Raw genomic sequence first — 15,264 nt, 5'->3', positions numbered from 1 at the left:
TCTAGTTCCCATCGCTATTCATACCCGATTTTGCTATTAATCAATCGTCTGTAATGGTTGCTCCGATTTGGTTGGTTGTTTCGTTATTATGCGACTCGACAATTTTAATTGCAGGTCCATCGCAAACGAAGTCGGAATTGCAAATGAACCGATTTCAAATTTCGTCCTGGTCGTTGCCGACAATTTCATTAAAAACACAACATCGTTTATTAGTAGCCAGCGAGTACGCTATCGTACTATTATTCGGCCAGCACCAGCTGAATTTCGGGCGCGTTTATTTTTCAAAACACCATTATTATTATTATTATTATTGATATAACAACTGGCAACTATACTTACTTACGCAGAGGTATCTATCGTATAATATTATATTATAACGATGATTTATGATTATAACGATGTATGATTATTTATGTATTTTCATCAATTTGCATTTTATACAGTCGAGGGCCGCATTTCGCCTTCAGGCCATAGGCTGAAATTGAATTCCCTCACGAGCTACATTTACTATTTTTTTGTCACGCCTTTGCGTTCGTCGATCGGGGCAGTAGTACTATAGTCTACAGTAGGTTAAATTAGTTTTTGTCGAAAAAAATGCACTTAAAAATGTCATTATATGCATATTTAATAATATATTAATATACCATACTCTAAAAGTTTCAAATAAATACGAATAATATTTTAAAAATTACAACAAAATAGGGAACATGAAATAATTTCTTGGTTTTAAATTGTAATATGTAATTTTGTCCAAAGTTTGACTTTCGATAACTTTAAAAAAAACCATATTTTTCGATCTTTTGAATACATAATAAACTGCTCAAGTGAGTTATATATTTTCAACCCTTGGCTACACAATAATTTGAACATTTTATAAATTTATAAGAACAGAATCATTTGTTAATTTTTACGGATTTTTATCGAAATTCGAACTTATACGCATATAAAAATTATTGTAGATTTAAGCTCAACTAATTATAATCGAAAATTGAATATGCTTATAAATAGTTCAACACGAGTCAATATATTGCCAAGTTCTAGAATACTCAGATGTTAATAGTACGGTGCTCCCCCGCTCACCCTTACACCAAAAACCTAAATCTATTTTGAGTAAAAATTCTTGTTTTTTCTTAATTTAATTTTTTTGTTTTTTCCTGCCACTTTTCGAAACAATTGTTGATCTCTCAAATGCACCAACTAGTTTCATTTTCCATTCAGAAAAGATACTTAAGTAGAAAATCAAAGCATTATCTCAACTAGTTATTTTGCACACGACACAAAAAAATTTAATTTTTAATTATTTAAATAAAAAACACACATCAACGTAAAATCAATAAATTCATCGCTAAATACGCCCTAAATCAAGAACCATACACCATTGTAAAATTGAAACATTTATCTCTAGACTTAGAGTGGACAAGAAGATAACTTAGTAAAATATTTAAGCAAACTGCTAAGGTATAATATCTTGTTTCTTTACTCTTCACTCACAATTACTCATTGCCGTAAAGTATAAGGTCTTGGATAGGGTAATATATTAAATAAAAATATAAAATCACAGGCTTATCTCCACCATTCTAGTTGAGTCAGTGAATTTCAAGAAAACATAATTTATTAACAACAATTGTAGGTTAAAAAAACGTAACAAATTTTACAATATACATTTTACAGCATTACATCTCACAGTTATCATCATAGATGAAATTATAACATAGATGAAAATATATTTATAAAAAATTAAAATTTTAATTTTTTATTAATTCAAAAATGTACAGAAAATAACAATAACTTTTTAAGAATTAACATTATATTACACAAATATTTTACTAAAAATACTAAACACAGGTAATCTTTTGAAAGATAATTTTTGATATAAAACTTATAAATACAATAATACAATTACTCATTTTGTTAGTTTGATATCATACAAAAATACAATCTATACAAACTGTTCAAGCCGATCATTTCAAATAACAAGTATAAAATGTTTTAATTAAAATAGTTGGGAAAGTTGAATAAATCAAATTATTTGTCATTATTACATACAATGTACAATGTGTACACTGTGATATTAATAATTTTTAAAATAAATATTTGATTACTCAAGGTACAATATTTATAAAATAATCAAGTCAATAAAAACCGTACAAAACAATTCAAATAAATATTAAAATTAAATTAAAACAAATTAGTACCGCAGAAGAATAAATTAGCCATAGAAGCAACATAATATTTTGTTGACAAATAATTGGAGTTTGGATTTTTTTAATGTAAATACAAAAAATAAATTACATTTACACCGCAAACAATTTTGCAATAGTCAAATAGGCATATAAGATATTACTACAGTGTGTTAGTATTTGTAGAGATAAAATATTTAAACTTCATAAATTAAGAGTATTTTAACAAAAAATTTTAATTGTAATTATTAAATTATTGTCTTCTTCTAACTGCTTTAGCTTTACGTCTTTCACCGGCAGGAGCTGTTCCCATGGAGAATAACGGTTGACTTGATCCAGGCATAACTTTAATTAGAAAATAAAACTATTAGTTGAATAATGTATTACATTTTTATAACATCACATTTGAAAAACATACCAGTTGCAGTCATTGGAGGTGATCCAAAACCAAACGATCCTATAAGAACAAAATTAGTTAAAATATTAAAATATAGCTACATATGGCAGAGTTAAAAAATGTTTATACAAATTGGCACAATAATATTTAATAAGTATTTAATTACTAGTAACTTACTAAAACATGTTGAAAAATAAATTTAAGAATAAATATATTCAGTGAAATAATGCATCTTTAATACATAATATATAATATAATATACACAATTATCAATTTTAACTACCTGAACTTTACCTTTGAATAAAAAAATATGAAATACTGGGTTTCAAAATATTATATCACAAACTTTATTTTAAAAGGCCTTTATAATATACTGTTTTATAATCGACTAATTTATTTTGTTGTATTTGGACTTGTAATGATTTTATTTTGATTGATTGTACATGATCAGTAGGTACAAATTTCAAAATGAACCCCACTGATATATTAATAACATTCTGATCAGTAAAACTTAAGAGTTTAGACTCTATAAGGTCAAAGATAGGTGATGAAATGTTAAGAATATAAAAATATAATATGAATAGTATTCTTCACTAGAGATCAAAATTATATTATGTTTGCTGTAATTCTTTTATTCGCACAGAAGTCTGAAATTAATATGCTTATCCTAATGTTCATATATTATCATCCATGGGCGGATAGGCCAACCGGGCATTTCCCGATGGGCCCCCCTTCGTATTTTGGGAAAGGGGCCTTTTTTATGGTTAACGCAATGACACATTAATATTATATAATTAAAAAAGAAATTTGAAATTTGAAATATTATATTACTTTATATTATAATCTTATATTTTTTAAGTTTTGAACTACAAATTATTCATTAACACTGTGGTTTTGTCAACATTTGAACTTTAAATGCTTATAAACAATAATCATTCCTATGTATCGTTAGTATTTTAGCTATAATAAAAACTTATATAGTATATACCTATTACATTTTTATCTTTTTAACCGGACAAATAATTTTTTATTGACATTTGTAGGAAAAAACTCAAACTAATCAAATACAATTCAAGTGAAGACAGTTTAACCAAGGTTACCAAACAATTTTGACAAATTTTCTTTTTTTTCCCAATTATTTTAAAAGTACTGGAGGATTTTTAATTTTGACCTACTAACTAGATTGAATTTGCTTTTGAAAATATATTTGAATAATAATTCAAATATTTGTCGTAACGATTATTCGAATAACTTATTTGGAAAAACTAGGTATTGAATAATTATTCGTTAGTTTTTATTTGTTGCGGCCCATCACTAAATATATAATATAGGTCATAGGTGCATATAAATTATAATATAATCATGTATTCATATAGAATATAAACTAAAAGAAACTATATTTTATAGGTATCTTGGTATAATTTGTACACTTAATAGCAATCAGCAGTATAAAATAAGTAGGGGTTGTCAAATAAATGTTCTAATATTTTTAAAACACAAATTGTGTTTCTTTAAGTGTCTATTACATTTATAATTTTCAACATTATTTAAAGTGTAAAAGCCTAACTTAAACACTAAACTTTTATAATTAGATGTACTTAATTGTCAATTGATAATGGAATATAGATGTTGTTATAATATATTTTATAAATTTTCTAGATGTTAATATACGTGTATGATTTGTGTGTGCCATAACAGACAAATCATACACGTCCAATGTTTTGTTTTGATATTGTAGGTAATATAATTCATCTAATACTGTACTTGCGAGCAACTTTTTTTTCCTGGTAGGCCAAAAATGGCCTATCCGCCCATGATATCATCGGTATCTATTTAGTTGACACAATATATCCGATGTCAGTCATTATACGATTGTAATTTTATCAAGTTGCTTGTGATTATACAGTCATACTATGATAGTTATACAGTCATTAAATAAAAAATAAATAATGTTTAGAACTTATAGCACAACTCTTTTTTGTTAAGTGTGTAACAAACACGTTCTGAAGCAGCTAGGGGTCTGATCTGAAGAAATTAGAAAGTATAACTTTATGAAGTGAAAAGATGGGCATAGTGGAGTAAAGAAAAGAAAAATATACTATGAATATTATTATTTGTCAAATCCGTGTGTGAAGTACCTACTTAATTTTACAGACACATAGCTCATAACTTTACCTTTATAACCGGGAGGTTGGCATTCCTGTGAGGATAGGTGTGTATCATATACATAATATACACATATATTAAAAACATTTTAACAGTGAAAATAATATATAGGATTAAAATAATAAATACCTTGATTTGGTTGTGTTCCTCCAAACTGTGGTGTTGACAATGGTGATGGGCCTTGGCCAAATTGGAATGGTGAAGCAGTTGTAGAAGTAGCATTAAAACTAAAAGCCCCATCTGGTTTAGTAGGTTGTGAATTACTGCCAAAGGCAAATGTAGATGAGCTTGTAGGAACATTGTTTGTACTACCAAACTGAAAGCTTTGATTTGTTCCAAATGTATTAGATGGAGGTGATACTACATTGCCAAATGTAGGTGCAGCAGTAGGGGAAGCTATGTTGCCAAATGGAGATGGTTGCGGTGGTTGAACAGTACCAAATGTGGTGGTTTGTTGAGGTGCTGAATTGCCAAAACCACTAAATCCTGATGTAGCAAATGTGTTGGACGTTTGGCCAAATTTTACTGGATCAGTTTTATCAGCACTAAATTGAAATGCATTACTCGTTTGAACTGAACTTCCAAATTTGAATGGTTCTGCTGTTTTTTCAGTATTATTTGTAAATTGTAATGGTTGGTTGGAAGTTGGAAAAGTAGTTCCAAAAGAAGCAGGTTTTTCGTTCCCTCCAAATTTGAAGGGAGCATTTGTATTTTGAGATCCAAAACTGGGAGCTGAGAATTGGGTTTTTGTTTCTTCTGTTTTCTGTGTATTAAACTGAAATGCTGGTTTATCTCTAAATTCTTGTGAAGCAGAGGCTCCAAAGGATGGTGTAGTTTTGTTAGAACTGAATGGAAATGAGCCGCTTGGCGTCTCTGAAGGTTTATCACCAAGTTTTGATCCAGAATTGTTAAATTGAAAGATAGGATTTGTTGTATTATTAGCAAAAACCATACCAGACGCTGTTGGTTTGTTTTCAGTTGTTTGACTACCAAAAACTAATTTAGGGCCTTGGTTGATAGCAGATTGAGTGACAGAAGTGTTGAATTGAGACTTTGATTGATCTCCTGCTGTAGACGCTCCAAATACCGGAGTCGGCAAAGCACCAAATTGTAATTTAGGTGTTGATTTTTCGGTGGCAGAATCATACTTAGGAGGATTGCTGGTAGGCAAGGTTATATTATCTGTCTTACCAAAACTAAATAGATTTTTATTTTGTGAATTTGAGCCGAAAACTGCATTTGTAGATTCTGTTAAAGATGTACTATCAGACTTTGATGGACCAAATTGGAATTTCACAGAATCAGTTGGTTTTGAATTGTCTACAGATTTTTGATTATTACCAAATGAGAATAATGATTGAGTAGCTGTTGAATTTTCTGATCCTTTTGTTGCTTCAAATGGCATTTTAGGTGTTGATTGAAGGGCATCAGTTTTAGTTGCACCAAATTGCATTACAGGTGTTGATTGTTTAACATCAACTTTGGGTGCTCCAAATTGCATTACAGGTGTTGTTTGTTTATCATTGACTTTAGTTGCACCAAATTGCATTACAGGTGTTGATTGTTTTTCATCAGATTTAAGTACTCCAAATTGTATTACAGGTGTTGATTGTTTAACATCAACTTTGGGTGTTCCAAATTGCATTACAGGTGTTGATTGTTTATCATCAACTTTGGGTGTTCCAAATTGCATTACAGGTGTTGATTGTTTATCATCAATTTTGGGCACTCCAAATTGCATTACAGGTGTTGATTGTTTGTCATCAATTTTGGACACTCCAAATTGCATAACAGGTGTGGATTGTTTTTCATCAGCCTTGGGTACTCCAAATGTAAACGATGGTTTTTTGGGGTTTGAAAAGTTATCAATTTTAGTTCCAAATACTAATGATGGTGCTGCTTCTTTCTTTGAAATATCTGTTGACTTTTCAGTATCAAATTGTACATGCAAATTGCTATCCTTTATTTTAGAAAAATCACTAACAGTGGATGAATTTAAAACAGATTCACTTGGTTTAGATGCTGGAATAGTAAACTGAAATGATGGTTTATCTTTGTCATCATTAAAATTATTTTGTCCTCCAATTTGAAAATTATCATTAATATTTTTGGTTTTTTCTAAAGACTGATATTCATTTTGTTCATTAGGATTTTTTACAGTACTATTTTGAGTCTTAATTTCTAGTTTATTATTAGTAGATTCTGGTGTTTGATCATCAATTACTTTCCCATCTACTTCATTAGTCTGTTTATGATTTTTCTCAACAGGTGTTACTGCAGAAGCTATTGGACTACCAAAATTAAATTGTAATGGAGTATTACTTTTATTTCCTTCACTTATTTTTGGTGTACTCTCTGATGGTTGAAGACCAAATGCTAGTGGCGTTGTAGACTGAACTAAAGGTTTTGTGCTTAATGTAGCACTAGGTGAAGTAGTTGATACAGTGGACGACAATGTATTAGTTACCGCTGGTTGTATTTCATTAAATGTGGATACTATAGGTGTTGGGGCACAAGCAGCTGAATCAACTGACTGGTTGCCATTTTTCACATTAGACTTATCAATATGCTGTTCAATTAAAATAACTGTGAACAATAAAATTAATATATTTAGTATTATATTATCTCTTTTTTGTTATTAAATTATTAAATGTTTCAAGTTACAAGAAATATTTTGATAAATAAGAGGTTATTTTAAAAATTGTATTAAACCTTACACAATAAAAACATATACCTAGGAAGTTTCAAGTCTTAAAATATTTATTTTTAATAATAATGTACTAAATTAATGATGCCTAGTGATTAGAGGCATCAGAAAAATTGCAACTTTCAACAATAGTTTCTCATATCTGAATTATCAGCAGTGAAAATTCTGCAGTTATAATTGTTTTATTTTAATTCAGAAATATAGTCCTAGACTCGGAATGATAAGTGATTATTTATTTTACTACAATAAAACTAATATAGTTTTTAAAATAAGCAAATAATGAGAAGTTTTTTTTTATTTAAAACAAGATATTTACTTATAGTATAATGTTTAGGATTTTATTAAACTTTTCTACTATTGAGCTTCAGTATAATCATTTTAAAATCTTAAATATCTAACAATGGTCTAACAACATAATCAGTCTGAAATAAAATAACAGAAAAGTTCCATTTCTGGTTAATATTTAAAACATAAAATACATGGATAGGATATGAACAATTGATGCTACTATAATATTTTTATGGTCATGGACTAATAAAAAATTGAGGTTGTCTAAGATGCTAGATATTATTTTTAATTTTACTTAAATTATACAACTTTTCATTTTTAAATTCTAAACCGCCTCAATTTTAATAACATTTGATGACCACTGATAAGACACAATGTCCAATCAATTTTTAATATATATGCTTTACAATTATCAAAAATCATTATTATGATGAATAGGATTTGGGACGATTATAAATAATAAAATATGTTACCTTTCTTTTGAGCTTTTTTCTTTTTTTCTTCAAGCTTTTCAATACTTGTATATGGTATAGGATCAGTGTCGTCAAATACTTCATCAAGTATAGTTTTCATACATAATTTCTTAACAACCTGAGTTTTACCACTTCTGTTAAAAATGCGACTTGCTGCCACTGTTACTAGATCATCAGACATGTCAGTTTCTGTAGTTTTGTCACTTTTATTGGAATTATTCCGGTCATTATTAAGTAAAACAGTAGAACCACAGCATGTGCAGCTTTTACAATGTTTACGATCTGGTGATTCTTCTTCGTGATCTACAGCATAGTTATGGATTACATAAAAAGTGGTTACATAGACATAACTAGACATAAAAGTTAGGGGGGGCTTTATCCCTAGAATTCTTAGAATAAGTAAATAACTCCACGAAACATGTTATATTAACTAACAATAAATGTACGATTAATATTTTATTTTATCATTATAGTGTGTGTATAGTGGGAATCTTAAAAAAGTGGAGAGGGGGTAAACATTTAATTATTAAAATATATTATTATAGTTACAAATATAAGTTTTTAATTTAATTTTCTTAAAATATATTTGAAAGTTATATGAACTAGTTATAAGAAGTAAGAACTTATATGGGTAACATTGTAATAATACACTAGTCATTACAGTTTAAGCCCCCGCTCAGTATTAACAGATCTTATCAAAATGTCTTTTATTTAGAACATTTGATAAATGTCTTTTAATAGCTGTAGTAAACAACTCAGAGAATCAATTTGGTAACATAGTTGACCTTACATAATTTGAAGCATTACTAAAAATTTTCTATCAATAAATGTGGAACTTGTTGGAACAAAGTGATAAATGTGGTATTTTATATAAATTTGAAAAAACAGATATTTAAACAATACTTTTTAGCCACTTTAAAATACCCCTGATGATGTAAATCTTTTCTATTAATTGATTATTTAACATTACTAAAATTACCAGATGGATAAGATCGTTTTTGACCAGGTGTTAATAAAAACTTGCTTGAACTATAGGAGCTCAATATTTCATTATTTCGAGTCCTAGGTTTCTTCTGAGGATGACAAATATTTGTTCCAAAATCTCCTTGTCTTTTAGTTCTAATAAAACAAATAACAAGTTAGATATAAAAATATAGGTAGTGATAATAGTTGAATAAAAAAAGTAGCATGACACTTGATAGTTTCCATATTCACAAGTTCACCGCCACACCTATATTTCTAATCTGGTGCCACACATCGCGTATCTACTGATAACATAAGCGGGATTATAAATGTATACAAAATCCGCGGGAAACAAAAACTGACTGAAAAGAATTTTCTGTTAATATGTTCTGAATGGCCGTGATAAATAATAAAACAGAGCCCCTTTGGCCGAATTATTATACGCGTGTATTTTTAATATGCACTAGTGAGTAGTGAAGATCACAGATCAACAGTGGCATGAAGGACACTACACCAACGCCGACCCGTGATCGGCAGCAGCGGTGAACTTGTTAATAGTAACCATTAATTGTGTATAATATACTTAGTAGAAAATAGGTAATTTTTACATTATATTATTTCCTATGGTGTTAAACAAATTGTTACAAAAAATCGGTTAGAAAATAAAAATAACTGTACCTACCCAGCCCAAAAACATATTTATGTTAAAATTATTTTATTACTATTTTATTTACACTGCACAGAAATTACACCAATTTCTGACTTATTAATGTAAATAAAATAACTAAATAACAATGAAAACAAATCATATATCACTTTTTAAAAAATATCCAAAATATTTAACTAACTTAACAATGAATAAATGTAAAAAAACTTGTGTGATGTTTATTTTTGATTCTTGTGTGCAATTTTACTATTTTGGACATAAACTTACTATAATTTTCCTTATCAGTGAATATTACTAACTTTTTATTTTCTACATTGACACTTGAAGAATTTGTTACTGTTGGGGCAGGTTGATTGAATCTATGATTATGTCCATTCATCACAATCACACGGTCAGGTGCACTAGTTTCACTTATAGTTCTTCGACGTCGATTAACAAATGCATCAACACCGCTCTTTAAAATTAAATTATATCTAGTTAACAAAAAACAATTGGCAAAAATGCACTTTACTGGCTCACTCACAATTGTCATTTCTTTTTTTTAATAACCCCGTAAGCTTAAATGATGGTATAAAAAAATTATTTTTTGTAAGCTATTGTTTAGAAGGCTACTTTAACTTTCCTCCTAAATAAGTCAAGTCACAAAATTAAAATTTCAAGCGATTATCACTAAGCACAGTTCACAGCAGTCATGTAATAGTATATAATACATAATAATAGCATTCAAAAAACAACTTTAATACCATAATTTAAAGTATAAATAAACAAATTGTTAAAAAAAATTGTTAGGTGCCAGTAAAGTGCATTTGTTTCAAAACATTTTTTTATTGTGATTTAAAAGTATTCTAACTAAAATGAGGTTAAATTTCTTTGACAGAATTATTTTTTTTAATTAGCAATAAAAGAAAAAATAATATTATTTGAAATAACTTTTTTTAATGTTTTTGACAAATGTATAATCAACTCAAATTCTGATACATGCATAATTAGGTATAAAATTTAATTTTCACTACCTACATTTCAATTTGGACAAGTACAATATACTATTAAATTAATTGAAAAAATGTAATTTAAATAATGTACCAAACCAAACCATACTCTATTTGCGAAAAAAATGCACACTCAACCGGCAAAAACTGGTCGTGTTTGAGCTGATGTCTGCTGAGCGCCACATGTAGTTAGTATATCACATAGTTAATACTACACCACTAGTGTTTAAGCATTCATTCCTCAACAAATCAAAACTTGATGAGCATCATCCGATATTTACTTAGTTTGTTTTTTAATTTTGTTATTAATATATTTGTCAAGTATCAACATGGCAAGAACTATTATGATGTTTAAATGATCATCTATAAACAAGGCAATGCCTAGTTCAGAATGCATATGTAAAAGTGGGCATTGTTATTCTGAATTGAATATAAATGCATTATATATTTTAATGTTAATGCTTTAATTCACAATAAATAGAGTATACTAATTAATATTACCTTATATATTACCTCTTGCCGAGTTCTTTTTCTCACTCCAAAATTATCTAACGTTTCCATCAATTTCCGTTTCTTATCATATACGTCTCTTGGTGTATTATTGCCATTTAAAGTATTGCTACCATTCAAACTATTTCTAGGAAAGAATAAAATTATTAATTATATTTAAAATAATAGAAGGAGTTAGGTAATTACAAGAAAAAAGAAATAATAATAAAATTAACCTACTTATTTTAATTACATATCCAATACAAAATAAAATTATAAATTAGAGTTTTGTATAATGCTAGGTTACTCTATTTTGAGACACCCTAATATTTATAGGATATTATTAATTTTCATTGGATACAATATAAATACGAAATATTCTATAGTATGGATTTAAATCAACAATAAGTAAGGACTAAGGAGCATAAAAAATAAATTGATATTGGTTTGTTATAGCCCCGTCATTCATATAACAGTAAATACATCGTATAAGTATAAAATAATGAGTTTACATTCAGAAGTTACATTGATACCTATCATTAATCTATATATTAGACATGGTTCTTCAATTTTTTCTGATAGCTGGAAAGCTTATGCTAATTTGATACAACATGGATTTCAACATAATCAAGTTAATCATAGGTATAATTTTGTGGACCCTAACTCAGGAGCCCACACACAAAATGTCAAAAGAATGTGGGGTTTGGCCAAATAAGGCAACAAAAAACATAGAGGTAGGTACTGACAGAAATTGTTTAGACTCTTATGTTTATATGGCGATCAAAACTAAACAATAGTGATCTGTTTAACACCATCTAAAAAGATATAGCAGAATTTTGGGAATCACAGAAACCATAATTTTTAACATTATAAGCATTTTTTAATTTATCATTGTTTCAAAAGTATTATTACTCTATTTTTCAATTTTAATTTTTAAATATTATATCAATATATCTATCATTGAATTATTAGATTAATATCAATAAATAAACTCATTATGTAATATTTATACAATGTATTTACTGTTATATGGATGGCGGGTCTATAACAAACCAGTACCAATAAATTATAATAGTAAAAATATGGCTTTACAATTTATGGTGTCTAGGGTCTGCCAAAATTATCGTTCATCTCACGTAAATATGTACAATGTTAAGTTACGTTTCATTACTTACTCTAGAGTATAGGATGTTGATAAATTTGATACATCTGTGTTTGGAGTTGTTGACCTCATTTCCCGAGCTTTTTGAGCTATACGAAAACTAAATCCAGGACTTGTCACTGTTTCTTTACAATTGGATCTAAAAGTAAAATGTTCATTATAATTATTTATGAAAAATGTATAAGGCACAAAATAAAAATAGAATATTATCTTTGTAATTACATACATTTACTAATGGTACTCAAAAGAACACATGACAAATAAACTATATTGATCCCAATATAACATAATATTATTTGGTACTCCCTCCCCCCCTGTTTTGTACCAATTTGCCAAAGACTTGTGCAGTATAGAAGGGTATGCAATTTACTTATTATTAAAGGAGCTTATGAAATGTATCACCCTGATACCAGGCAACCTTACGCCAGTAATCTTTAATCTAAAAATGTCAAAAATGCATGATATTTATTTAACTGTATTTGAATATCTTATGTTAGTTTAATTAGTGTAATCTATTTATGGTAAATATTTGATATAAATAAATTAAATACCTATTTGGTATTTATAATATTTGAAATTGTATTTTATTACATTATAATCATGTTAGTTTGTTTGTCGGCTTGCCTGTCTATATTGTAACTGTGTGGAATTGTAAGTACATATCTACCTATCTTACAAACATAACTTACATAATTTAAAATATTGTTAAAAATTAATATTAATGAGCCATTTTTAAATTTTTACATCAAAAACCTTGGTATTAACAAAATAAATTAAATGTGTGACTTTCAAGGATCTTGTAGTGTGTGATAATTATAAAATTGAAAATTGTACACAATTAACAAGTAATATGCAAACTTGATAATAATAAAATATTTTTTATTGAATTTTCCCAGTATCATCATAACCTACTTATAGCTACTTAACTTTTTTTATTGTTAACATACCTTAATGAAGTTCTACTTCCATTTGAATTGGGTGACTTGTTATTAAAAACATTGAGAGCCCTGGCCTTTGGACTATTAAGGTTTAATGTTTTACCATTTAAGCTGTTGGGCCCTTTATTCTTTTCAGCATCCGATTTAGAATTTAAAAACTTCAAAAACGAAAACATAATAAGCTACGGTAATTTTAAACCACGCAACTAAATTTAAAAATTAACAAAATTAAAAGCCAAAATGTGAATTGATAGAGAATTACAACGAAGATTTTAACTATTTAGTATTTAAGTAGACTGAAAAAAAAACGTGTTATTATGTTTTAAGAAGTTTAAACATTTAACAGTAAACACCGAAACGTGTAATAGTAATGGTGTGTAACTGTAGAATGTGTGAAACATGAGAGTGTATGTGTGCGTTGCTGTGTCGTATCTACTATCTTGTATGTGTAACGCACTAACATTGTTTTGTAAAACGATAAAAAATATTCGATATACTGTTATCAGTTTAACGTTATCAAGTAAATGAAAAACCGTTGAAAAAGCATTATGGTATATAATATTATACCATGGTTCGTACAGAAAACAAACAAATACACATACCACTGCGAACGCACTCCAGTCATAACAGTTTTATTGTTCTATGGTCATAACACTCATAACCTAACCGGATTATACAAACCGGACCTACCGCACGTCAAAATTACTCATGCCAATAAATGGCTTTCCCATTGGTCAATATTTGGCGCGATAAAATATTTAAATGTATTTTAATATCCATTAAGGCTAGAGATTAGGTCATAAGGAGGGGTCAAACTCTACCGAAAAAAACGTCCCGTAAAACATCGCACACTAATTTCTCCACCAGTCTGCGTGGCGCTCAAATCCCCTAGGCTCGGAGTGTAATTAACCCGTATTAGATTGGGACATACACGACTTTCTTACCTTTAAAAAATTATAATTAGAACACTAAAAATCGTATTTAAATTATAATTAAACCATCGTATTCAGCGGAAATTTATCTTTAGGAATAAATTTCTAAAATAATATTAGTGTTCAATATTTACAAAACAAATGTTTATATAAATAAGTAAAAATAGGTAGGTAGGTAAACTGTTACGTTTACATTGTTTACAAAATATTACACAATACTAGAATTGAAATATGACTTTACTATTTAATATAATATACAATTTATCACTTAGAAAGAATATTTCTTTCATCACCAAGCAACGATGTAGGTAAATTAAAATCTAAATTTTAATTGTTAATTATTATTGATAAACTTTAATTTGGATTAATAGGTACCTATTGTTTACTACAGTGATTTTATTCGTTTAAGTTGATGATTTTTATAAAATAAAACATATATTTTATTTCATTTTTACAAAAATAAAAACATTTCTTTTAATTTTAAATTTATTTATAATTCAAGTTTTTGAAGTATTTGTAAGATGAGATAGATTATTACTATAGGTATAGCTTGCTTTTACTAAATATCTAAGCTATAACATACAGCAATTAACACTAAATTTATTTTACTACATAACATTTTAATCACAGTAAATTTAAGAATTCAATATTAATAAGATAAAATGCCACACACATGCCACAATTTATTTAAAGCAGTATAAAATATTTCTTTTTGTCCATCTTCTAGGGTACCTAGGTAATATTCAATATAATATTTACCTACTTTATATTGAAGTTGTAAAATCAAAAACTAGCATACCTTTCAAATACCCACATAAAAATTTAAAAACATATATAATTTGGATACTTTCTTACTTTTGTTTTTTCCTTTCTAGTCATAGTATCTTTATAATTAGCTCTTTTAAAATAAAAT

The 15,264-nt window shown here is 27.9% G+C and overlaps 1 protein-coding gene across 2 annotated transcripts; it reads right to left on the bottom strand.

The window, feature by feature from the left end:
• Window positions 1-1,607: 1,607 nt before the first annotated feature.
• LOC111040287 (nucleoporin NUP1) lies at window positions 1,608-13,873 on the bottom strand. Of its 2 annotated transcripts, none has more exons than XM_022324136.1 (9): window positions 13,429-13,873; window positions 12,495-12,620; window positions 11,332-11,467; window positions 10,141-10,295; window positions 9,191-9,330; window positions 8,212-8,514; window positions 4,873-7,329; window positions 2,599-2,637; window positions 1,608-2,525 (listed from the first exon to the last, which is right to left on the bottom strand). In XM_022324136.1, the coding sequence occupies exons 1-9, from the start codon at window positions 13,593-13,595 to the stop codon at window positions 2,434-2,436; spliced, it is 3,615 nt and encodes a 1,204-aa protein (XP_022179828.1). In that variant the 5' UTR covers window positions 13,596-13,873; the 3' UTR covers window positions 1,608-2,433. The 2 variants fall into 2 exon arrangements, with proteins under 2 accessions (XP_022179828.1, XP_022179829.1); XM_022324137.1 differs by having other exon boundaries at window positions 11,344-11,467.
• Window positions 13,874-15,264: the final 1,391 nt, after the last annotated feature.

This window comes from Myzus persicae, unplaced genomic scaffold (genome assembly GCF_001856785.1).
Source record: "Myzus persicae strain clone G006 unplaced genomic scaffold, MPER_G0061.0, whole genome shotgun sequence".
Taxonomy (NCBI): Eukaryota; Metazoa; Arthropoda; class Insecta; order Hemiptera; family Aphididae; genus Myzus; species Myzus persicae.
Note: the sequence above shows the minus strand (reverse complement) of the source record. Positions and strands in the feature narration are given on the sequence as shown.